Consider the following 25532-nt stretch of genomic DNA (forward strand, 5'->3'; position numbering starts at 1 on the left):
CAGTTTAGGGCGGAAGTTGCAGGGAAAGTGCAAAACACCTCCCTCTCCCCACCGCCCGATAGACTGAGGTTTCCCTAGGGTAGGGGCTTTCAAGCTTTTTGACCGTAAACCAGAGCAGGGAACAGTTTATAACTCCACCCAGCACCCACAGGAACCATATCTCTGTATCTGTCTGTCTAGAAAAGTTTTAGGATACTTCTCGCTATGTGCAATGTACTCTTCTACTTCTTCGTTATTTCACTATAAAAAGTGTTGCTGGCTGAGATCCATGAAACTAACTCCCTAATATACTGACGGGTCACAGTCCACAGTTTTAACTTCTGAACCCCCTGGAACCAAACGGAGCAACCTGTGTAGTCCTAGGTTAGGCTCTGGATTCCTGGCTGTGGAATTGGATTCATGACTTATAGGCTGGGATGCTTTTCCTCCAGAATCCAATCAAGAGGAATCTATGGGAGCAGCATTTGTGTTCAAACATATATATGCAAATATGCCACACACCTTGTTCATCACAGACATGCCCAGGACCTGGAAATTCAAAGGCAAAAAAAGACACTGGAGCAAGCAGTCCGAGAGTTCCCACACCCCAGCAAAAGACCCATCCCTCAGCCTGAAGGACACGGAGAAGCAGGACACCCCGTCTCGTCAAAGGGTGGGGTCTGTTCACTCCCCCCCCATTTTCAAAGTGAGGCTCATTTGTAGGCAGAAGCTTTCCCTTGGGTGGGTCGTGGCTGCCCTGCAGGAGGTGGCGTGAGGATGCTAAGCCACTGGTTTTCAGGCTCTGTGGTTTGGTAGGAAGGTTCTTGGTGAAATGAGCAGTGAAATCTTCTAAAAGGAACGTTCATAGAGCAGCGCACTTTGGAACTGGATACAGTCAGTTCTGCTATAACGTCTGTGTCGAGAATGCAGATTCGTTGCAGTGAGATTGATGTATGGGGGAACACTTGTAGCAATTTGAGGTTGCGTGTGCATGTGCACAATTGTGTCTGTGAGAGCGGAGTGGTGCCCTAGTTGAGCCAAGCCACGGAAAAATGCTCACACTCACCCCTTAGCACATCTCTGCCAGCTGCCTCAGCTTACTGTCTTGTGAGCACTTCCCGCCCAAGTCTGGCATTACGACTGTCCGTCAGACTTCAGGTAACTTTTCTTTGCCACCCTTTCAAAATATTTTACAACTCTCACAATTGACGTTTGGCGTTTTTGAAGGAAGAGGGCCATAATTTTTTGTTATATATACTTAACTGTTTTTAAACATTGTTTTAAACATAGATTCTTGTTTTTTTTAATGTGTCACGGATGGGTTTTTAAAAACGTTGTCCCCCTCCACCCACTTTCCTCATCATCCCTGTGGTTTTTCTTGTACTGCTTGGTGACTGCGTCGTGTCACAGGAAACCCGACTGTCCCTTGAAAGCGGACAGTCATCGTTACCCAAAACATCTTTATCTCCTTTCTTCTTTTATTTTCACCGTAATTTCCTTCAGTGATGGACTGAAAATGAACGTAACCTAAAACGTCTTTTTTAAAAAAATTGTGTTTTCTAGTCTCATCCTTGTGTCTCAGCTTTTGGGTACGTCAGAATGATCTTTTGAGGAGCATGGTGAGAAAGGACAGATTCAGTGATCCATCGTGGGAGACGGTGATTCACTAGGGATCTCTATTTATAACAGACTCCAGATAAAAACTCTCACACGGCTAAGGCGTCAGAATCATCGCCCTGCACTGTCCCGCTGGCATAGGTTTATATCTGGATCTCACGCGCTCCCTACGATCCCATTCTTCTCACGAACACGCATGAATACAAGTCAAGAGCACAGATTTATCAAGCAGGTGGCTTCTGGAAGGCACCGAAGAGGAGATAAAGGAGCACAAGCTACAGTCCCTAAAGTCGAGATGCCAGCATCGAATGGGGGGAGCAGACATGTACGTAATCAGTGAAAGCTGCCCGAACCTGGCTATGGATAAGAATCGCTCCTAAACCTTTGAAAAGGACCGATGCCGTATTTCACCCAGACCGACGGAATCAGCCTCCCTGGCAAGCGGCTCTGGGGAGCTGTTTTAAACTTGATCCCTAAGTGATTCTTAGGTGGCTACATTGGCATTGGTTAGCAAAATGGCTGAACTGACAATACGTATGAAGCCCTTTACTGGACATCCACAAAGTGCTATGGGGCTCAAAAGTGATGGGATGAATTCTAACTCAGTTCGGTGGCTCTGAGTTAGAATCAGAACATTCCTGGCACGTGTGAGAAGTGGCAAGGACAGTCGGGTGGCGGGGACGAAGGTGGAGGGGGAGACAGGACACTGAGGCAGATCGGGTAGGCTGGTGAATGGCATACCATCAGTGACATTCTAGAGGCTGTTAGAAACAGCTGATACACCAGCTGCCTTAAAGTAGAATGGGAGTAATTGCTGGAAGTTCAAAGGTGGGTAGACCACTATGGGTACCATTGGTCTGGGAGGGCATCACGGGAGCGGTAGGACATAGGAGAGAAACAAATTACCCGACTCCGTCTCATAGTAAATGTTTCTGCTCCCACATGTTCCCATCTCCCGTAGACACCAGATCCTGTCTTGCCTTCGGCCTGTCCCTTTCTTCGAGCATGAACATTCCCAAGGACTGAGCCCCTCCAGGGCTGGGGAACCCCACCCTGGAAACGGAAGCCACCTCTCTCGGCCATTACCTGAGAGCACTGGCCATAGAGAAACAGGACCTGGGATACGATGTCCTGGTCAAGCCTGGTGAGGAGCTGGGCCTTGGGAGCGTGGAGGGCCACAGCGCCGTAGATGACCATGACATCAGTCTTGCTCAGGCTCTTCTTCCCAGAAAAGAGACCCTGCAGACAAGGAGAGGCATGGAAAAACAGGGCAGAAGGGGGTTCTGTTCCTCGTACGTCTTTTCCCAACCCTACGGACGAGTACAGGGGTTTAAGAAATGAGACTGGGGTGGGGAAAATTTGTCTAAAACAGATACTCTTGTTTGTCCAGATTTCAACGCCCCGGACTGCATTGTTGATGGGTCAGGCTTTAATGGAACTTCCTGCGAGGAGGCTTGGGTGTCTCTTTACTCATTAAATCTGTCTCCTTCAGGGGAGGCTGGGCGTGCACGATGGGAGCTGTCTGTGAGGCTGGAGCAGCTGGTAGGGACCAACCTAAGCACGTACAAGGCTACATAGGACTGTCGGGGTCGGCATTAGTGGCAGAAAATAGGGCAGCCTTGTCACCCAGCGGGTCATTCGGTGGGGCCTGGGCTCCTGCAGTTCCGACCTGGAACAAAGGCCTGAGGACTGGACTTAAGTACAATATGACCAAAAGCTTCGGAGAAGAAAATCGTTTTTGTTTTTGTTGTTGTTTTGTTCTACCTTACATCGATTCATGAAACTCTTTTCCCGATCCTGGAATGTTTTAAGAACTTTTAAAACGGTATCCAAGTGGTTCTCGGCACAGTGTCCTAAAATAGATGTCACTCCCTAAAATCAGAAAAGATAAGATTTTTGAGTTTAACCCTTCACTTATTCAACAAATACTTACCGAGCACCTATTACGTGGCAGGCACCTTGCTAGGTCCTGGGGGTGCAAAAGTAAAAAGACACGCACCCAACTCCTGGTCCTTGTGGAGTACGCAACTAAGGGAAGGGGCATTAAATAAACACAAACTCAGTAAATGTAAATATAGTATTTTGATAGCAATAAGGATGTAATGGAGAAAAGAGAAACAGAAAAAAAGGTGCAGCTGCTGCTGGTTGGGGAAAGTTTGCAATTTAAATATGGTGGCCAGCGAAGACCTCATTGGTGGGGTGACGCGGAGCGGAGCCCTGGAATGAGGGAGGGGGTGAGTCGCTGGACTCTGGGAAGGAGAGCTCCAAGCAGAGAGAAAGCAAGAGCTGAGGCCCCGTGCCCACCAAGGAGGGCTGAGTGGATGATCCAGGAGGAGAACAACTCGAGGTGAGGTCAAAGCAGAGGTGCAGGCTGGTTCCAGTAGAACTTTTTAGGTAATATTCAAGGTTTTAGACTTTTAGTCTTAGATTGGTGGGGGTTTTTGAGCTTGAGTTGACTGACATTTTTTTAAAAGATTTTATTTATTTATTTATTTTTAGAGAGGGAAGAGAGGGAGAAAGAGAGAGAGAGAGAGAAACATCAATGTGCAGTTGCTGGGGGTCGTGGCCTGCAACCTAAGCATGTGCCCTGACTGGGAATCAAACCTGCGATACTTTGGTTCGCAGCCCGCGCTCAATCCACTGAGCTACTCCAGTCAGGGCTGAGTTGACTGACATTTTAAAAGGATTGCTCTGTGGTTGAAACTTTGTCTTAGTGGTTAAGATTTTGAAAGCCACAGGTAGCTCTTGTTCGGCATTCTAAGGCTATGTTCCCTCCTACCCACCTTCTCCATTCTCCACCTCTCTTACCCCGGGCCAATTTCACCACAGTACCTTCGTGATGATTTGTTCATGAACCCCATTTCATTTGGTTTGATCGCATAGCCCTGCTAGAGAACCCGGGGGCTAGACCACTGTTACCACGGTCTCAGCCGGCACCGCTCTTAGTCCCCAGGTACCAGGCCACCTAGCCTCCATCACCAGACAATTCTTGGAAGAATCCTCCAAGGCTTGTGGCCTGACATTGCTCTGTTCCTTGGTCATGGCCAGAGATATAATCCTCTCTGCGTTTTTTGCCTTTTTGTGTTCTCACCCCATAATGCTCTGTGTTTCTTCTCTCCCGCTCCATCTTCCTTCTTGTTTCTTCCCCAACTTTTCTGTGTGTCCTTACCTCTCTGTCATTTAAGTCTGGCAAAGCCCAAGCTCTGCAATAATCCGACTCTCCCATTTACCTGTCACCTATGCCTACACCTGGTCTTCTGGGTGCTACTGAAAAAAGGGTGATACCGCAGAGACGGTCAGCAGGGCCCTCAAATCTGCACAAATCCCCGACTGTCTTCGCATAGTTCGATGCCTCTCTCTAGTTCCTCATAGCAATTCTCAATATCAAACCTTTGTAGGGGACCGGTTTGCTTTGGCCTGGCAAATGTGACTCAGCTCTGGATGGAAAACCTGCAGAAGCGAGGTGGTGGGCAGGAGCCAGACCTTCAAGCCGAGTTTTCCCGTGGGAACCAGGCCTAGGAAATGCGTACTGACTGCTATGGCTTGCTCTGGCTAAAACTCCCTCACCCTGGTCTACAATAGTAAATGTATATCGTCTGTCTTCAAGGTAGTTTCCAAAGCCTGTGTGAACTTTCCCAAAGACGGAGCTAATCAACTTACCACCTTTCCCTTCTGTGTGTGTTATTTTCATTTCCTTGATTGTACCTAAAATGTGGACAATAATATTCTATGTAATAGATAATAAATCCTTCTTTGAGGTAAGACCCAAGAAAAACAATAAACGCTTGTCTAGGCAAGGGTCGGCATGCTCTGCTCTTGAGAGAGTGGTAGAGGCACTCAGAGGCACTCTCCGCTTGAGAGAGAGGCCATCCCCCTTTTCTCCATGGGATTGCTGTCGCCTGTGCATTTAGTCTCGTCTTCAGCCACAGCAGGTGGACTCTGCTGGCCAGAGTCTGCCACAGACCTTCTCTTCCTCTGAAACTGCTCACCAGAAGCATTTTATTTTCCCTTATTTTACTTTGGGGAACCTGAGGAGGACAGCCAGTATACTGGAGCCAAGATTTGAATCCAAATCTGACACTCTGTAATGTGAAGTCTGGCATTACGTGAGTGTGAGTCGCGCTTAGGAGCCGGAAAGTCAACAGGCCACAGGATTACGAACGTCGTGCGCTGACACATTCCCCGTTCAGAGATCACTTACTAAGTGACGCAAGTGTGTGGGATGCTCTGAGACTTGAAGTGAAGTTAAGCAGCAAAGGAATTAAAGAAGCTCAAATGGGTGTCATAAAGTTTGCCTTTTAAAGTTTGTAAACCCCTCAGACTCTGAATGAGAGCCTTACTGCATGCTTATATCTTCAATAAACTTGCTTTATTTCCTAGCTTACAGCAGAGCTGAAACAGCAATCAGTGTAGGGAAGATGGTGTTAGCAATAATACCGAGGGCACTAATGGACAACTAAATATCTGACTAGGACAAAAGAAATAATAGCAAAAAAAAAAAAGCAATTTCAAAAGTTGAGTAGGTCTGGTGGAATCTGGACATTTAATGTGGGGGAAGGAGCACTAAACACTTTGGAACTCCTGAGGAGAGTAGATAACACAACCCAGTACTGTTTTATACTAGGTGATCCTCATTAACCAGGGAGTTGGTGGGGGGTTTCTTTTGTTTGTTTGTTTAAAATACACATCCTCCCCTTCCTCCACACTCAGATGTGCTCTCCAGCCCAGGCTAGGGTAAGGGCAGGTAAAAGTGTTTTGCAAACGCTTTCCAGGTTATACTCACACTCTCTCTAGGTTGAGGACTGTTGGTATGTAAGTTTACATTAAACTTGTAAACTCAGTGCTTTTGATGTTTGTGATCATATTCAAGTTATAAAGCCAATGTCAAAATATACTAAAGATACTCTTGTGAAGTAAGAATGATACAACTCATTTTTCAATATTTTTACAAACCTGGTTAAATAATAAGGCATTGATATTTGGACAGGGATGTGTCATTTTTCTGAAAAATTTTGCTGGGCTATTCTGAAGGTATCCATGGATAATTCTAGACATGTAAGACATTATCATGAGACGGACAGAGGTTTTTCTGGGTGGACTTAATTACCACTGTCAGAGGAGGAAATTGAGAGAAAGGGGTCCTACCTGTCGTTGATCTCCCAGCTGGTTGGGAGCAGTCAGAAATTCCTTAATCTGTGAGCCTACAAAGTTTGTATCCTGGCAGGATGCTAAGGTGGTCCCTAAGGCTTTCCAAAGGAATTTCTGGAAAACAAGGGACAAGCAACAGAATGTTAAAAATTGGAAAGCAAGACTCTGATGACTTTATATACTTTATCTCATTGAATCCTCCTAACACCTCATCCCTGGGAGGTGGGAATAACCTCTATTTCATTGGCGAGTATACTGAGGTTAAGCAACTTACCTAAAGCTACAAAAGGAGCAAGCAGCAGAAAGTGGATTCAAACCCCCCTCGAAATGGATGGCTACAGTGAGGAGGGTTAGGTAAAGGCTCGTTGGAGAAAGAGGAATGAAAGAACTGGCCTTTGAGCATTCTTTTAGCTCAAAGCTTTTGTTAAACTCTCGTAATTTTTTCTGGACACAAGCTATGTGCTAAGTGCTATGGCGGGGCTGCTATTTGCCTTCCAGTATTCGTTCTTCTTCCTTCTCTAGAACAGAACCCCTGAATTTTCATGAGCACGGATCTATCCTGAAAACACAATACGTCTCGGTTGTACCCTCAGACAGCTGCGGCCCCATGAGTAACTTTTGGACAAGGGTAAGATAAGAGAAGGCAGCATTTTTCTAACAATTCCTCCCTTGTTTTGATGGCAGCGTAGACAAATTGGAACTTGAGCGGCCATTTCGCAGTATGAGGTACAGCTCAGGCCCCTCCACTGAACACCAACCTTCTCCACAGAGGTGTTGCTGTAACTGCCCATTTGCTGGTTGAAGTCCTGGCTCAGCTGAATGGTCCAGGCCACGTCATCGATCTTCCATAGCGATTCTTTGAGCAACTGCGGGAGGAAGTGGAAGGCAGACACACACGTGCCTGTTTAGTGTGCTGCTTTCCTGGTCTTTTCTCGTTATCTTATTTTTCGAAAGTAGAAACATACAGTAAATAAGATTATTCCATTTCTCATTAAAAAACTACTTTAGAACTTTTCCTCTTCATTTATTTTAAAAGCCATATTCTGTCATGTTCTGAATCCCCATTAGGAATTAGTTACACAGAATGTAGAAGTAATTCCAGGTCAGTGTCTTTTTTCTTCTTCTTAAAGAAAGATTGCTTAAAAACTTTAAAAAAGGTAATCTATCCTGAAGCTTAAATTGAAGTTAAGGTTTTCCAAGTTGTGAATAGATTTGGAAAAACCCCATTAGTCAGTGTTAGTTTGCTTTATTATATACTTAAAAAAGAGGGACATTTTTGTAACAAAGAAATCGATGTCTTTAAAAACCAATTAGATACACAGGCACTTTTTGCTAAGTTCAGCTGTAAGGACTACACATTCCCAGTTTCGCCAACTGTTCTGAGCTAAGGCCACAATCAGTCACATGAACCCATGTCCTTCCTCATTGAACAATTACATAAAAAGGGGTTTGTGTCTTTTTGGAGGACAAAATCCAGTGCAATTTCTAAAAGCTATTATTTTACCTGTATTTCCTCTAAGCCTACGAAAGGACACTTAATCTCAAAGCCAAGGAAGAAACCCATTTGCATTTTCTTAATAAGAACTCATTCAGTGAGTGGGTCCTTTGAAGAAAAAAAAATTCAACAACCTTGGAAGTTGATGGGGAAGAAGCTACGAAGAGTTTTGAAAGAAGGCTAGAAGCATACACAAGATTGGAAGGGGGCAGGGAAACTCTGTCCTCAAGGCTTCTCTCTAGGGAAAGAAACTTTTTCCTAGTAAGAACAATTAGTGTAAAATGGCAGCAGGGGAACACAAGGTAGGAATCTCGATGGTCAGGGGCGGTGGGTAGAGGATAAAAGAAACATGAATGTGGGGAAGAGGCAGATCCTAGGATTAACAACCAGCAGAGTAGACGGTAGCTTTTACATCTCACACTGGGCAGTGGGTAAAGATCACTGTGGGAGCCTTTACAATTTGCCGATTCTCACACCCACCCACCTTCTGCCCTGAGAGTCTGATTCTGGAAGGGCTGGTAATGGGAAGTGGAGGTGCCGTGGGGAGGCCACTGAAAGTTGACGTTTTACAAGAAGCTGTGTGTCAGTTATAAAATAGCCAGAGGGATGTAAACTACAGCACAGGGAAGAGAATCAATAGTATCGTAATAGCTGTGTATGGTGCCAGTTGGGTTCTGAAAATATCAGAGGGAACACTTTGTAAAGTATGAGACTGTCTAACTATGCTATACACCTGACCCCAGCACAAAATAATACTGAAAGGAAACTGCAATTTAAAAAATAAATCCCTCAAAAAAGAAAAAAAATAAAAGAAGCACGTGTAATTCCTCTGCTAGATCAAGAGCTCCCTGCTCATGGGCTCCTTGACCCCTTGTAGGCTCCTGAAATCAGAATCCTCCTTGTAAATCCAGTGTATAACTCTTGTCTGCAACTGACCATTTTGGGAATTTGCATCACTGGGGGCTCTGGTTAGTTGCAAAAGTCCAAAAAGTTTTTGTGAGAGGAGGAGATTCTTTTTCTGAAGACTCTCCAACACGGTCCCTTGGTTTTTAGAAATCGGGAAAAGACAGTGAGAAGCCGACATAGAGGAGGAAACGGAGTTGTATTGAGAAGCATGGAAGTGAAAATTGTTTTAGTCTGTGCTTCTTTAGATGAATGGCAAAAGAATGCAGTTGTAAGGACAGAAAAACAAAAACCCTGAAAACTGGAGAAGATTTAAGACACAGAGAAAAATATTGGTAAGTGAAATATTCCAAACTGTCTTAAACTCTTAATCAAATTGGAGACTAAAGATTGTTGCTCAAATTATGGTGATTTAATGAGCATAATTCTTAAGTGATCACCTTAGCATTTTAGCCCTTTTCCTAAGAAAGGAAATATCACTGACTGCCATTTGGAATCCAGATGGGTAACTTTAGCTGATTTTATCGCCTCATCATCAACAATGAACCCAGGTGTTACCCTTACCTGAAGCAGCATGGTTTCCCATAGCACGATACTAGTGTTCTTTCCTGGAAAAAGAAATTAATGCCATAACTGTCCACCAAATCCAGATTCAGTTGCTCCCTTCCAAGGTCCCCAGAGGATGCCAGAGTTCCATTGCAAGCTTTGTTTCCACATGGGATGGTTATGTCAGATGAAATGTATACCATGTTGCCCACTTTCAAGTGCTAGTCAGGTGGGAAGAGGGTCTTCCATCCATGTAAAAATCTAGACTTTTTGCTACTGTCAACAGTAACGACTGAAATGACCATTATTTCCATATTCTAACATGAATGATAACTTTTTAGAACAAACCAACACAGAGTTTCTCTGAGCACAAGTAAAAGACCAGGGCAAAAGTTAAAGTTTCTGCTAAGGATGTTAGCCACCAGGTCCTGCTGCAGTATGAGTAGTCTGACAGAGAAACAGAACGTGAGCAGTCAAGAAAAATACAGTGGTCCCCCTCGCTTATCGAGTTCATTGTTTCGATTGCTTAAAATGAACACAGTGGCTTCATTCAGAGAAGTGATGCTGCGTTTCTTTGTGTTCTTGCTTCCTTGGGTAAAGACTGAGCACAGTCCCGCGTACCTTCCAGAGGCTTCAGGAGCTCGGGTAAGCAGGTTTTCCACAGGTTGACCAATTTGGGGTGGATTAAGTCAGGCAGAATCTTCAACAGTCCTATTGCACCAGCACCACGTAACTGCCCTAAACTGGCAAGCATGGATATGACCTGAAGGACAGAGAGAAAATGCTGGTCAACTCAGGGTGTTTAAAAGGTTACCTACCTTTATTGTTACATAGAACAGTTATATATAGTTATAAATATATATATTTATATATATTTATATATTTATATATATATTTAACTTAAAAGATAAATATTACAAGGGAAAACTTTTTTAAAAAAGGCTGCCAGCACTTGGCTATTGTAAATGGTGCTGCTATGAACATTGGGGTGCATAGGTTCTTTTGGATTGGTGTTTCAGGGTTCTTAGGATGTAATCCTAGCAGTGGAATTTCCAGGTCAAAAGGCAGATCCATCTTAAGTTTTCTGAGGAAAGTTCGTACTGTTTTCCAAAGTGGCTGCACCAGTCTGCAATCCCACCAACAGTGCACTAGGGTTCCCTTTTCTCCACATCCTCTCCAGCACTTGCTGTTTGTTGCTATGTTTATGATGGTCATCCTCATGGGTCTGAAGTGGTATCTCATCATGGTTTTAATTTGCATCTCTCTGATGGCTAGTGATGCTGAGCATCTTTTCATATGTCTCTGGGCCCTCTGTATGTCCTCCTTGCAGAAGTGTCTGTTCAAGTCCTTTGCCTATTTTTTAATTGGGTTTCTTGTCTTCTTAGAGTAGAGTCATGTGAGAGTTCTTTATATATTTTGGAGATCAAACCCTTGTCTGAGGTATCATTGGCAACCTAGGTGCCCATCAGTAAATGAATGGATCAAAAAACTATGGTACATTTACACAATGGAATTCTATGCAGCAGAAAGAAAGAAGGAGCTCCTACTCTTTGCAACAGCATGGATGGAGCTAGAAAGCATTATGCTGAGTGAAATAAGCCAGGTGATGAGGGACAAATACCATATGATCTCACCTTTAACAGGAACCTAATCAACAAAACAAACATGCAAGCAAAATATAACCAAAGACGCTGAAACTGAGAACAGGCCGACAGTGACCAGAGGGCAGAGGGGAGGGGATTATAGGGGAAAAGGCTGAAAGGTTTGCAGGAACAATTATAAAGGACACATGGACAACAACAAGGGAGGGTGGAAACAGGGGAGGGAGGTGGGGAAGGCTGGGGTGGTGGGGAGGGGTGGGGGAAAGGGCAGAAAACTGTACTTGAACAACAATAAAAAAAGTTTAAAAAAAAAGGCCACCTACATTTTCCCTTTTATCATTGTCCTGGATTCCCTTGATTCTTACATTAGCTAATCATTTTTTTAAAGTAGTTCCATCTTTATTTTTTTTAAGATTTTTATTTATTTATTTTTAGAGAGGGAAGGGAGGGAGAAAGAGAGAGAGAGAGAAACATCAATGTGCGGTTGCTGGGGGTCGTGGCCTGCAACCCAGGCATGTGCCCTGACTGGGAATCGAACCTATGACACTTTGATTCTCAGCCCGCGCTCAATCCACTGAGCTATGCCAGCCAGGGCCATTAGCTAATCTTTTAATAAATTACTACAGCCCATTTTCACTTATTCTAGAGCAGAAATAAATAAAAGGTGCCAACATAGATATATTTATTAATTAAAGAAGGGCATGTGGAAATAGTGCTTGAGTAAATAATACACGTGGGGCAAAAAAGAAAATGCAATCTGAACAACAGATGCATTTTGAACAGTACTTATGGATCAAATTCGGCCTATGCTTATTTTAAAATCATGAAGTTTAACAAGCACTTCAGAGTGAGAAGATACTCTTGGCAATTATAAATTTCCATGAGTATCATTGGTATAGGAGAACATTTATTATGCCTTTAGTGTTTCTTTTGGTTTGGAGTATTAGTAATTTTTATTAGCATTTGCTCAGAACTGAGTTACCAATATTAGCTTCCATTTATCCCACACTTTTATCTGTAACTCACTCACCAGGAGCCTGGCCAGGAGCTGCTGCGGTGTGGGAAGTTTCACTAGAAAGAGAAAGCAACGTTTGTTATTGCTGCGGGGGCTAGAAAGTTTCAGGTCGGGGCTGGGGGTACGGCCAAAGCTCTGCAGACTTTCTGGACATGAGCCTCAGACAAGAGAAACGTTTTGCATCGTTTGGGAATGTACAAACCAGCTCCCGTAGAGATGACAAGGGCTGTTGACTCCACGGCATTCCTCTTCTTTCTCTCCTCTGCCATGATCAGAATCCTGATGATGTTGAAGAGGTGGTCCAGTGTGCCCGTGTATTCCGCAGGTACCACGAAAGTCAGGATTCTGGGCCAGAGCACCTGCGGAAGACATAGGCCAAGATGCAAGGATTGCTTATCCTTTTCCATTATTTCTCCTGGGTCCTCGCTGTGTGTTTGCTTCTGATTTAAAACCATTTTCCCACTTATTATTTTGCTCTTCAGGCCAAATCAAAACGGAATCATTAAACAGAATCTCTGCACGGCACATTCACTTCCAGCTGCTGGTGGTAGTGAGGGCTGATCAGTGATTCTCCATGGGTGGTCGCTAGAATGGTGCTTCGGGCACTGCCTCCCTGGGTCCACTCACGTGCCCCAGCTGGATAAAGCCTCTGGTCCACTTATGTTGGCCATGCATCGTCTCCTGGCTTTACCACGTACTTCTGACCACTAAACCCCTTCTCTAGTTGTTTAGCTTAAGCAAAATACAGATTCCAAGGCCCCTCTCCTGAGGTTCAGATTATATTAGGCTTCAAGTGAGACCTGAGGATATGAGCTTTTAACACATCCCCAGATGACTGGGGATGTCTAGCATTCACTGCATTAGAACCACCACTCGCCACTTAACAGCACGGCCAGGAATGTTAGGGGAAGAAGAGGAGAGATGTACTAGGGTGCTTAGAAACTGTCATTTGCTATCCCAGTTACAAGAGATTAATTAATCGAGTAAGTCCATACCCGTCTTTGAGGACCTACTACGTGCTGGGCCCTGGGCATCACAATCACCTTCCTGTAGTCAGAGCATCAAAGAGCCGATGACACGCACTTGTGTCTTTGCTCCCAAATGGGCGGAGCTCTGGGAAGGTGATCACAGTAACTGTAAGGGGTGACCAAGGCCCCTCACCTGAGGCATCCCAATGACCAGCGGGTCTAGCGTTTTTAGGACCTCGAGGCTTGTTTCCCGGACAGATTGCTCTCCCTTTTCGTCCTCTTGGGAGAGAGGTTTCCTTGGTTTCTCCTTTAAGAAACATGAAAGAAGCGACGTGTTAATGCTTTCTCCTGTGGGTCCCCCCTGACTGCACGGGGGTGCGCTCTCAGACCGTGGGTGCAGAATGCAGTCATTCAGCGGCACAGGCTCCGGGGGCCCAGACACCTTGGTCTTCAGCATCCAGTCCCTGTTTTGCAATGCTTCTTGGAGGGACGGGTTAGGAGAAACACCCCTGGCTGAAGCTGAAAAGCAAATGGCGAGGCTCCTTGAACCATGGCCATTCCCTCGGCCTCGCAGGCCTTTGCCATTTTCTCTGGGACCAGAAATGTCAAAGGCCATGCTTCCTCGTGGAGTGGACTGCAGTTTCAGCTGTGACAAACTTGCTAAAATCACTGAGATCTTACGAACACAGCCAACCCCGGTGCAGCAAGTACCGTTGTCTCTCATGCTCTCTAACAGTTCATTTTCTCCGCCTCTCCCCCCACCACCCGCCAGCCTTGGGGGCCAGGCTGCCTCCTCCTCAGGGAAAACTGTGATTTAACTGCCTTGTGTTTTGTCCAGGTCAGAAGTGATGTCAGTGAAAGGGAACTGATAACGCTAGAGGCTGAAAAACATGATAAAAGTAACGAGAGTGAAATACTACTTCTAACTCAGTCGTTGCGTCGAACCCCAGCCCTTCCTCTCAAAGCGCAGTCGAGTCGCCCGAGCTTGAGCTTGCTACGGAGCAGCCCTCGAAACTGCTCCCTCTTCGTACCAGACTCTTGTTGGACATCGCAAACTGGGAGAAGACGTAATGGATCAGCGGCCATCCTTCCCTGGCTTCGATGTAGCATTTTTCACACATGGTTTGGATGAGGAGGAGGGTGGAATTTCTCACCTAGAGTAAGAGAAATGCATTTGCAACGTTTTACTACGTAGGGCAGAGTGGAAATTTAGCTTCTATTCTTTCAAATGATAGAATATCATTTCATCCTGAATGGATCATTCAGTGGGGATCTTTTTAAAATAGGGTATACATTTTATGATGTTACTATAGTAGATCAGTAAATAATTTGTAGGTTATGATTAAAAGGTCACCAGAAAAGCTCTCTTTAACCAAAAGCTTTCTCTCTAGCTCCCAAGACATGTCCTCTGTTCTTATAAATATGCGATGTTGGTGACTTTGGGCTAAAATGCTGCCTCACTTTAAAAATCCTCAATGTAGTGTCCCAGGTTTGATTCCCAGCCAGGGCACATGCCTGGGTTGCAAGCCATAACCCCCAGCAACCTCACATTGATGTTTCTCTCTGTCTCTCTATCTCCCTCCCTTCCCTCTCTAAAAATAAATAAATAAAATCTTAAAAACAAATCCTCAATGGAAGACAATACATTGAAGTAAAGTTCCGCAATCCCTTATTCACAAATTCAAAATCCAACACCTCTGAAAACTGGGATTTTAGTTTTTAAATTTGGTGCCAATTCATTAGTGGTAAAAACCCAAACTGAGATCTTTTAAAGCTATTTGTGGCCTTATTTTATGTAGTGTGGATAGCCATACATTTTCTTGCAGAAATATCAATGGTTCTGACTGTGGGCTATTGTCGTGGTAATGTTTTTCTGAAATCTGAAAAACTACGAATTCTGAAATATGTGTGGCCCTAAGGACTGGAATAAAGGGTTAGGAATTTGTGTTACAAATTTTTTAAAAATTTGGCTTCAGTTAGTTTAGTGGTTTGCTTCCCTGGAGGATAAAAAGCTCAGATCTAATCCCTTAGTGAACGGGTCTTTCAATGGCGGCTGGGAAGGAAAGGACGCTTTGGAACGGGGAGGCAGAGCTAAGTGGTGGCAATTAGCACAAAGGTCACCCAGCAGTCTCACAGGAGGAAGGAAAAGGAGACACACCTTCTCTCTGCTTCTGCCCAAGGAGCTGCCCTTCCTTAAAGTTTCTGTGCTCTTTTATTCTGCCCTAAAATCCAATAGTTCTTTAATTGGCTTGGCCAATTACTGGGCTAGATTTTTCTGTATAATTACTCCATTGTTATTTATTGCACAACTTTTTTATTTTAAACACAGTCACAGTCAATCAAAGCTTCTTAGGGAAATTTTTTCTTCTAGATTGGCTTCTGGGTAGGGCTTTGAGCCAAACGAAATATGGTTTTCATACAAAAAATGCAACAAATCCTGATTTTTAAAAATTTGTATTAGCATAAATTCTGTATCTTTCCTAACATGAAACACTTGGTCAAATAATCTGGAAATATTGAGCAATTTATTATGTGTAAGTCTTGCTCTACTTGCTCCCTGCTTGGAAAATAGGATGTCTATTCACAGAACAAGGTCAGGGGTTATTATTGTTTGGAGGGAAGTATATTATTTTTATAATTAACGACTTATTTCTAAATGCTCTATTTGAAGAGCATTGCACGATGATTCTGTGTGCAAAAATGCTTTTTTCTGCTGAGAAGCCCTTGAACTGAATGTACTTTAGAATTGGATATTAATTGGGTTAACTTTTTTTCAGGAAAAATGGAGTTCTTTTAAAAATAGAATTGATCCAAGTTCTTTATAAATAGTCTCATACGTAGATCCTTAAACCATCAAAACTGTTTGGTTCACTCCTAACATGACCACCAACCACATAAAAGTGCCTGTTAATTCTCTTACTTTCACACTGGGGTCACCCAGGACGATTTTCACTGTTTTTTCAACTGAAGTGATGTGGTCCCTCAGTCTGGGCTCTGGAGGGCGGAGGAGAAATGGAGAGGCATGGCTCAGTAGGAGCATGGCATGTTCTAGGGTTGATGACAACCCATTAGAGTTACAGGACAAAATTGCAAAGTCTCTTGCCCTTAACATTGTGTCCCCATTTTATCCCGGTATCCTCTCCTTCTCCAGCTCTTTAAAGATGTTGATTCCATTCTTAGCTCCTTATTACATTTGGTTCCATCTTGTGTAAAATTAAGTTAGAGCCTAAAGCGAATTCAATACATTCAGCTTTAAATTTTGTGGGACTACGTCATACTTTTTGTTCGATTCTTCAGTAAATCCCAGTGCCAACTGAACTGAAAAGCTATTATGGTGTAGGGCAAAAATAAATGATCATACTTTATTAATCCAAGCTATCATCAGTGTTGTGAAGCACCCTTATTTTATATTGCATCAAATAAAGGAAAAACTATAGTGGCTGATTATAATGAAAAATGCTGTCAATCATAAGATATCTTCCAATATTATGAAAATATGTGCTTCTGGGAATTAATGAAATATGATAGTTCATTAAATTCTGCTCTTTCCTATATGTACTAACCTCTACAATATTGTGAATTTTTCTCACACACTGCCTGTTTATTGGGCCACTTAACCAGCTTACTAGATCTTCCAAATTCTAAATTAAATTCTCAAATATTCTATGTGTCTTTATCAACTCAGTGCATCCATAAATATAATAAAAGAAGGGAGGTAACTGAAAAATGGCTGTTTAAAATCAGTAAATTGTAGACAACCAAGAAGACAGAGTTTCACTGGACTATGATGTTGTGTAAACATCCCAAAGGCGTGGGAGGGGATTAGAGCATGAGTAAACTTCAGTTTTCTTCTTGAGACAAAACCAACCACTCTGGCCTCCTCCCCATGGCTCACCTTCAGCAAGGATAACCATTCTTAACAAAGCCAAGATTCCCCTCCGATTGGCTTCATTGTTACTTCTCATTTGTTCATCAAAAAATTCCATCAGGTCTGCAGGGTTGGAATGGGCTGCAGGTGTAAGAAACACTGGCATCATAAGAACTCATTTTCCTCTTCAAGGAAAATATTTGTGAAGGGGAAGGGGGAATTCCATGAGGGTTGTCAAAGTCCCCCTTAGGTTCATAGTTAGATTTTATTATGTTCTTTCTTCTTTAGTATCACAAAATTAATTAAGTGGTTAATAATGAAAATATGCCTGACACTTTTCTGGTTTTACAACTGAGAGTTTTGTGTCCAGATGACCAGTCACCCTGTATATTGCACTCATCTGGGAACAGGTAAGATGAGGACAGGCATGGAACACTGTGAGATGAGGAAACATTGTGTGTGTGTGTATGTGTGAGAGTAACTAATGTTGACAGTTTGCACACCCTTCATCTTTGTCACCATCGTCACCTGGAGACATTTCTATTCGGAACCCTCTGAGTATTTGGTCCTACCTAGGAGGAGGAAGCAGCTTGAAGCTTCGACTTCATTTTCCTGCCCCAGAGGCTCTGGGGCTCTGCACACCTGAATGAGGAGGGAAAAGAGGGCGGTGGATGTTAAAAACAGAACCCTGGTGCGAACAAAACAGTCAGATTGGATGGCGTGGCCTTCTTACCTGGTGGAGCAGATTGACGAAGATGCTTCTTTTCAAGTCCTTTGGAAGGCCAATGTCGTAAAGGATGGCTGCAGCCAGTATTTGCTTGAGGCTCTAGAATCAAAGGGGAGTTGGAGGCTGCTGCCCATGAAGCAGCAGGCACAGGATGTGGAAGGCAAATAATTGTGTTTTCTCTGAACAAATCTGTAACATTCCTGGAGTTAGCAGTTTTGTTTTGTTATTTTAAGTGACCTACCCTTCTACCTTGTTCAGTGCTTCAGCAGACTGAGAAAAGGAATAATAATCTTTTTTTCTGGCATTTCCATCATCCAGCTATGCCAGCTTCCCGCTGCCTCATATTTCCAAAGAGGTATTTTTAAATTCAGCTGCCCAGAGAGGCATCGACGTTCTCTAGGCCCTCCCGAGACTGTGTGTGCTCTGAGATGGTTACCAGTGGGCTCTCTGAATCAGTTCCTTCAGGGCGTGGCTCTTACCTGAGTGACGTGGAAGTCAGTCTCTTTGTCTTTGTACTGGTTCAGGAGCCAGGGCACCTGGCCCAGGGCATGTTCGCAGAGGTCTTCCCAGTGGAGCAGCAGGCTCACTGTGGGGCCGTGGGCCTTGACGATGGACAAGGTCTGCAGAGGTGGCCGAGAGAGAGCACTTCTAGTGCTTCGTTATGCTTTTCACACATTTCTCAGAATTCCAGGAGATGGAGAGCCCCATCCCCTGGCCAAACTTGACTCACTGCTTTCAACCAAGAAATGTTTCTAAAACCTTTAAAAATGTTTAGGCTAAGATCATTGCACAAGGCAGTTATATTTACATTTCTATTTCTACTTCTATCAACATTTATATCTATGTTGATTCTCATTTCAATATTTGTCCCTCTTATTTCTTTAACCTCTCTCTAGTACTTTCTTTCTCTATACCAACACTTTTAAAATTTTCCTCATATTAAGAAATTATTTGATTCCATATGACTTTGACTGACTATTATCCTCATTCAGTGTTTTTTTCTTACTCTCAGAGAAAAGTCTTTTGAAGGGGTGGTTTCCATTTGCTATATCCTCTTCCCCCTCCAATTTATCCCCCCAATCCATAATCTGGCTTCCATTGACATACAAAATGAACAAATATAAATGCAATATGTATTGATGACAAAAGTTTAGAAATCCCACAAATCATGATGAAGAACATATTGTACCCACAGTTCTCATAGATAATCACAGCTGGGTGAATTTTTTAATACATTCTTTCTTTCACTTTAAAAAAAATCTTTTCTCTATGCACTTCCATTTTTAAAAAGTTGACATCATTCTTTAATACATAGTTCTACATTCTACTTTTTCTGCCTGATATCAGATGACGAATGGTTTTCTACTAGCTAAATTTTGCCATATAGAAAACTACCTACAAAGTTAATGCAAATTACAACCACCATTAATTCACTCAAGACTGTGTGTCAGTGGGATTGTTCTTCTAGCACATTTCTGTGAAAGGAATACTTCTCAAGATTTCTCTTGCTTGAACACTATGTCGTGAATCCTAGATCTCTCTTCTTCTTTGACAAAGCCTCCTTTCTCCTGTCGTGAGATCTCATTCTGCTGGGTCCTCTCCTCCTTTGGCAGCCCGTTCTCAGTTCTCCATTGTGAGTGCTTCCTCCTTTCCTTTTCCTTAAATGTTCCTCCCCCCCCCAACCCCGAACTTGATTTTTGGCACTTTTCCACTCCCCATGCTCTTTTTTTACCTTTTATTTTTCAATTAAAGTTTGAAATCAACACTGTTTTGCCTTAGTTTTGGGTGTGCAGCACAGTTGGCAGACATTCGAAGAGTTTGCTCTGATCGCTGAACCTGCAGTCTTCTTGAACAACTCTGTTCACAACCACCTAGGCAGCTGTCACTTATATAAAGCTGACACCCAAATCTGTGCATCCAGTTTTTGCTAATCTTGAATATCCCCAAACCTATTAATATCTCTGCTTGGATGTCCCATAGGCATTCAAGTCAAAATGTCTATAATTAAACCCATTTTTCCTACTGCCCCAGATATGTTATTCTTTCTGTTTTTTTTCTCATCTTGATTAATGGCCCCAATATTATTCAAGTTGGAAAGCTAAGAGTCATCCCAGATTACTCCATTTCCTCATTATGGATGCCAAGTCCTGTTGATCCTATTTTTCAGCATGTGACTTATTTGATCCCCTTAGTATTCACGACCTGGAATGTTTCTATAGCCTCCTAACTGAGGCTATACCTTTTGTCTTACTCCACCCCTATGCCCAATTCACCGTTAGCATGGATATTATAATGATTTTTCTGGCACTTAAACCCTTGTTTAAAATCTTTTAAAGGTGTCTCATTTCTTAAAAAAAGAAAAAGTCCAAACTTCTGAGTAGCATTCAAGGTTCTTCATTACGTAGCTGAGACCTTTCTGGTTTCATTTCCTTCTGCTTCTGTACTCTCTTCCCCCGTCCCCTTTGCATTGTCCCGCCAGGCTCACTCAAGTGTGCATGCGACCCTGTCCCCGACCTCTGCTTCAGTAGGTTCTGTTCCCTGTTTAGGGAGTGCACCTGCCCTGTAGTGAACGACTCCAGGGGTCAGAAGCTCAGCGCCAATGCCACAGCCTTTCCAGCGCTCACCACAACAGTTCAGCACTACTCTCTGTGTTCCTTTATTACTTTACATGGCTTCCTAACACTGGCTTAACTCTCTTGTGGGAAGCTAGGAAGGCAGCCATCGGATTTGTACTGAGTTTTGTTTTTCAGGTGTCCCAAAGAAAAGACTTCTATAGGATAATTTAAAAACGGCATGTTTGTGAATAATTTAACTAACGCAGCATGTTGAAAATAAATACCTTAATGGCTTAAAGGATAGAAAAGAAACTGAATTAGAGAAGGTGGTTAAGTGTTAAATCTTTTAAAATGTAGCCATAGGAGATTAAGTAGAGTCTCATTTAGCCTACTTTGAAAAAATGATAGCAATTAAGCAAGATAAGGATACGATTTATGTATACGTACTTTGTGACCTAGTCTCTACAAAGCATTGCAGTATTTTGAAGCAGGCAACCAAATTCTTTACACATTATTTTATTTCACTGTGATAGCCATACACACAGGAAAGTTCTGCGGACTGTTGTTTTTCCTAACCAGTGACTCAGCCCAAATATCAGTTATGATATATGACATGAAGGAGCTAACATTCCATGTATTTTTTTGTTTTAACTTGTTTATCATTCTCTCCACACATTGGAATGGCAGTTGCATGAGAGTGGGGATTCTGGGTTGTTTAACCTCTGCCGTGTCCCCAGCATGCAGAACTGTGTCAGGCGAGTCATGCCGGTTCAATAAATATTAGTTGGAAGAATGAATAAATACTGATTAGCACTAAGAAAGATGGAAGTTTTGATAAACTTCATAAAACACAACCCATAGCTTTCCAAACAAACAAACAAACAAACAAACAAACAAACACAAATGCAGTTAACAATCCTGTGAGAAAGAAAGCAGGAGGCTGGGCCAGCACAGGAGGAGAGCTAGGCGGAGGCCCCACTCACCTGCTCAGGCGACGCGCCGGGGGCCCACTTCTCCATCATGTACCGGAACAGCATGAGGACCTTGTCGGACAGCCGGTTGGCGTCCAGCCTGGGGTAGGGAAAGTCTCTCCAGTGGTTGATGTACTTGTAAATGGCCTTGCTGAACTTCTCAAGGGCTGCATTTTAAAAACAACGACAAACTGAGCAAAAAATATAAAGGTGGAAAGGATCATAAAATAATTTGAAAAGAGAGTACTGATGATTAGCGAATATAGTGTAATAGTCTATAAGATCTCACGACTATACCAGGTAAAGATATAAAAAGTGTTCCGTCACATTGGTAAAATGTATGTTGAAACTATAATAAGATACTATTACATAACATCAAAAAGGCTAAAATCGAAGACAACGTCCAGTGTCGACAAGGCTAAGGTGCAGCTGGTACTTTCACATACGGCTGGTGGAATTGTGAATTAATACAAATACTTTGGAAAACCACTTGACACTATCGACCAAAGCTGAATACGTGACCTCTGCGACCCAGATTCCACTTCCAGGTAAATACTCATTAGATACGCATACATATAGGCACTAGAAACTTGTACAAGAACATTCATATTAGGGGTTTTTAAAAAAGATTTTATTTATTTATTTTTAGAGAGGGAAGGGAGGGAGATAGAGAGAGAGAAACATCAATGTGCGACTGCTAGGGGTCATGGCCTGCAACCCAGGCATGTGCCCTGGCTGGGAATCAAACCTGAGACACTTTGGTTTGCAGCCTGCGCTCAATCCACTGAGCTATACCAGCCAGGGCTATGGTTTTTTTTTTTGTAATAGCTCCAAAGAAAACAGTCCATATGTCTGCCAAAAGTTACACTGAAAAACTAAATTTTCCTGTAGACGTGTAATAGTATACAGAAGTGAAAACAGACCACAGCTGCGCAAAGCAACACATAGGAATCTGACAAATAGGCACAGTTGATCTATGGTGGTAGGAGTCAAGATTGTGGGAGGGTGGAGAGGGGGAGGGCTGGGAGGAAGATGAAGGGAGGCCTCTGGGGGGTTAGTAATGCCCCACTGCTTGACCTGAGTGATGGCCAAATGAACATGTTCACTTTGTTACAGCTCAGCAGCCTGGAAGACCTTGGGCCAATAAAAATGTCATGTGGGCCACTAACCCATACGTGTATGCATCAAATGTAATAAATAATATTATTTTTTCCTTCAGCCCTCATTCTGCCCCTTTCATGCATGATGCATAAAATCACAGTTTCCTATGAAAAGAAAACTCTAGAAAAGGTGCCAAGTATCTTAGCTTTGGAGCTGCCATTCTCTCCAAACTCTTCCTGAGAATCTCCTGCTATGCTTTATCACAATCTTTTGTGTGTGTGTGTGTGTGTGTGTGTGTGTGTGTGTGTGTGTGTGTCACACTGGCCTACAAGTAGCATGAGAGACAGGATAATGTCTTATGTATGGATGGCATTCAAAGCAGCAGATCCAGGGTCTACTTATTTGCTGATTGGTTGAATGAATAGATAGGTGGGTAGATAGACAGCTATTGAATGTTATGCCTTTTCTTTAGTGGCAGCTGGGCAGAAGTTGCTCTAGGGCCAAATGGCACTAAATAACATTACAACACAAAGACAGATAATTCCCTTATTCATTGCCATAATGATTTCTGATTTTTGTTTCTTGTACTTTTTTTTTGCTTGCTTATCTTGCAAGTAAAAATGTTACCAGAGGTACCAAAGTTTATTTACAGAAGACAGTGTGAGCTGTTATTGTAAGCAGGGATAGCAAAGAGTATTGGAAAGTGTGCTAATCTAGTGTAGGTGCTCAAGTCCTTGAGTCAGACTGTTATAGTTTAAATCTTGGCCCTGCCACATAGTAGCTGTGTGGCCTCAGGCAAGCTGTTTACTCTTTCTAAGCCTTAATCTTCTCATCTTCAAACTGGAGGAAAATGTTATCTACCTAATGGGATTACTGTGAGGGGTCAAGGTAGCACCCAAGGAAGTGCTCAGACACATAGTCCACTCTTCGTATATATCAGATGTAAATATTACCTTCCCTGAGGACAGAACAATAGGAAAAGGGCAAAAAAGGAATGGAAAGTAGGTAAAGAAGATATTTCTGACAGCATGGGCTTTCAAGTAATGCAAAAATAATCATATTGGGGATGTTAAGGGTGGAAGGGATCTTAGCACTCAATTTATTTGATTTTTTTTAAAGATTTTCTTTTATTTTATTTTTAGAGAGGGAAGGGAGGGAGAAGGAGAGAGAGAAACATTAATGTGCGGTTGCTGGGGGCCGTGGCCTGCAACCCAGGCATGTACCCTGACTGGGAATCAAACCTGCGACACTTTGGTTCACAGCCTGCACTCAATCCACTGAGCTATGCCAGCCAGGGCTATTTGATGTTTTTAGAGGTGAAACTGAGATTGAGTGAAGGGTGGACGTGCCTGATGCCTCAATGGCCAATCAGAGAGAAGAGTCTGGGTCTCTGGACTCACCCAGAAAGCCTCTCACTGTGCTGTGAACGCTCCTTCCTGGGCATTCCAGGGCATGCTGGTCCTGCAGACCCTTCATCACTGCAGATGCATTTCAGTTTGAAGGTGGAGGGGGTGCATGACCATAATTTGCTTACCTATTTTCCTTGATTTTAAGATTGCTTATATTTAATTAGATTATTTACTTATCATGATTATAATATTGCATTATAAAGAGATGTTAAAATTTAGCCAGCTGGTAAGAGCAGCTAAGCCCTTGTAATCATTGTAGAGAAACTGTGGCCCAATGAAAGAAGGAGGCCAGTAGAAATGGAGACCACACAAGGCAGTGGAAAGAGTATAGATCAGGTGCTTATACAGACATAGGTTTGAATGCCACCTCCGCATCTCATTGGCTCTGTCACCACCTTGGGAAAATTGCTTAACTTCCATGATTCTTGTCTGTAAAATGGTCTAATAAGTACTCACTGTGCAGAATTGTCATGAGGATTGGTAACGCTCTGCAGAGGGCCTTCCCTATGGTAGGCACTCAGTAAATGGAGCTATTAGAAAGGGAAAGACTGGACTGAAAGAAAAATGAGATATTTGCTCCATTCATAGTCTGGCCCCAAAGCAGAAAGCACGGGGCACCCACCGACACAGAAAGCGGCCTTCATCCTTTCCTCCTCGGCCAGCCTGAGCATGGTTTGCATGGTGAGCAGGGTCATCATCATGAAGGGGATGCTCTGGGACGCTGCAGGGAGGGGCCAGAGAAGAAAGGCATTACCTTCCCACACAGGGGAGTTCTGTGACTCCTCCTCGGGCTAACAACAAGCGTGTCCAGAGGTGCAGTAGGAAGATGCTCTCCATCCCACCCCCTCCATAATGCCAGGCTCTAGTTAGAGAATTAAGGAATCACTGGCTTAATGTAAGGTACTAGCTACACAGCCGCCTATACCTAAGTTTAGTAGCAATTACTTATTTGGATAATTATTTCATTAATGTTCATCCCTTTCATCAGAACTTTCCTATATCCCGAGGGTCTAGCATCTTCAGAAACCCTTGCTTCGTATACGTTTTCATTGGTTTGCAGCATATACCTTGTGGACAATGTGCTTCTGCAAACACAAAGCTGGATGAAAGGGAAGGTGAGGTGGGTGGGGGGAATCCAGCCAAAGTCAGAGCAGCACGGGCCAGTGGCGGTCAGCAGGTTCATGCTGGCCCATACACAGTGGCCCAAATCCGTCTATCAATATTCTTTAGTTCGGCACAAAGTAGAGAAACTCTCCCTTCTGCTGCATGCTCCCACTGGGGTTTTCAACAATTAGTCAGGAGGTTGTTTCCCAGGAAGACATGCAAAGCATTCTCTCCGTACCGTAGCTGGTCGCCAGCTCCGCCAGGGCGAGCACAATGAACTCATTGGGTAGCTCCAGGATCCTGAAGTTACTCTGCACTTCGTACATCACAGAGTTGAAGTCGTGTGACGCAAGAGACACCAGAACCTCACCGGCCAGCATTCTGATCTCTCTGGGGACCTGAGGAAGAAAAGGAAAACAGCAATGAGGACAGGAAGAACAGAGTAAGTCTGCAGAGAGGAATAGAATGCATAATATTTGTGAGGTCTCCGGGCTTTGGGACAGCCGGAGAACGGGCTGTTTATAA

General features: G+C 43.4%; 1 protein-coding gene across 1 annotated transcript in view; it reads right to left on the reverse strand.

Moving 5' to 3' along the window:
* The window catches only part of MROH2B (maestro heat like repeat family member 2B), a 51481-nt gene that overhangs the window by 21397 nt on the left and 4552 nt on the right, over window positions 1-25532 (reverse strand). Inside the window, exons 4-22 of the mRNA XM_045847805.1 lie at window positions 25246-25405; window positions 24526-24624; window positions 21406-21560; window positions 18347-18487; window positions 17874-17966; window positions 17713-17782; window positions 17168-17281; window positions 16193-16266; window positions 14304-14426; window positions 13466-13579; window positions 12507-12663; window positions 12320-12360; window positions 10310-10451; window positions 9707-9750; window positions 7503-7610; window positions 6742-6858; window positions 3361-3468; window positions 2683-2835; window positions 502-528 (exon numbers count right to left, since the gene is read on the reverse strand). Of these exons, the coding sequence (XP_045703761.1) occupies window positions 502-528; window positions 2683-2835; window positions 3361-3468; window positions 6742-6858; window positions 7503-7610; window positions 9707-9750; window positions 10310-10451; window positions 12320-12360; window positions 12507-12663; window positions 13466-13579; window positions 14304-14426; window positions 16193-16266; window positions 17168-17281; window positions 17713-17782; window positions 17874-17966; window positions 18347-18487; window positions 21406-21560; window positions 24526-24624; window positions 25246-25405 (2040 nt within the window). The remainder of the gene's footprint in view (window positions 1-501; window positions 529-2682; window positions 2836-3360; window positions 3469-6741; window positions 6859-7502; window positions 7611-9706; window positions 9751-10309; window positions 10452-12319; window positions 12361-12506; window positions 12664-13465; window positions 13580-14303; window positions 14427-16192; window positions 16267-17167; window positions 17282-17712; window positions 17783-17873; window positions 17967-18346; window positions 18488-21405; window positions 21561-24525; window positions 24625-25245; window positions 25406-25532) is intronic.

The sequence above is a fragment of the Phyllostomus hastatus genome, unplaced genomic scaffold, assembly GCF_019186645.2.
Source record: "Phyllostomus hastatus isolate PE091 unplaced genomic scaffold, TTU_PhHast_1.1 phas_contig_58, whole genome shotgun sequence".
In the NCBI taxonomy this organism is placed as follows: Eukaryota; Metazoa; Chordata; class Mammalia; order Chiroptera; family Phyllostomidae; genus Phyllostomus; species Phyllostomus hastatus.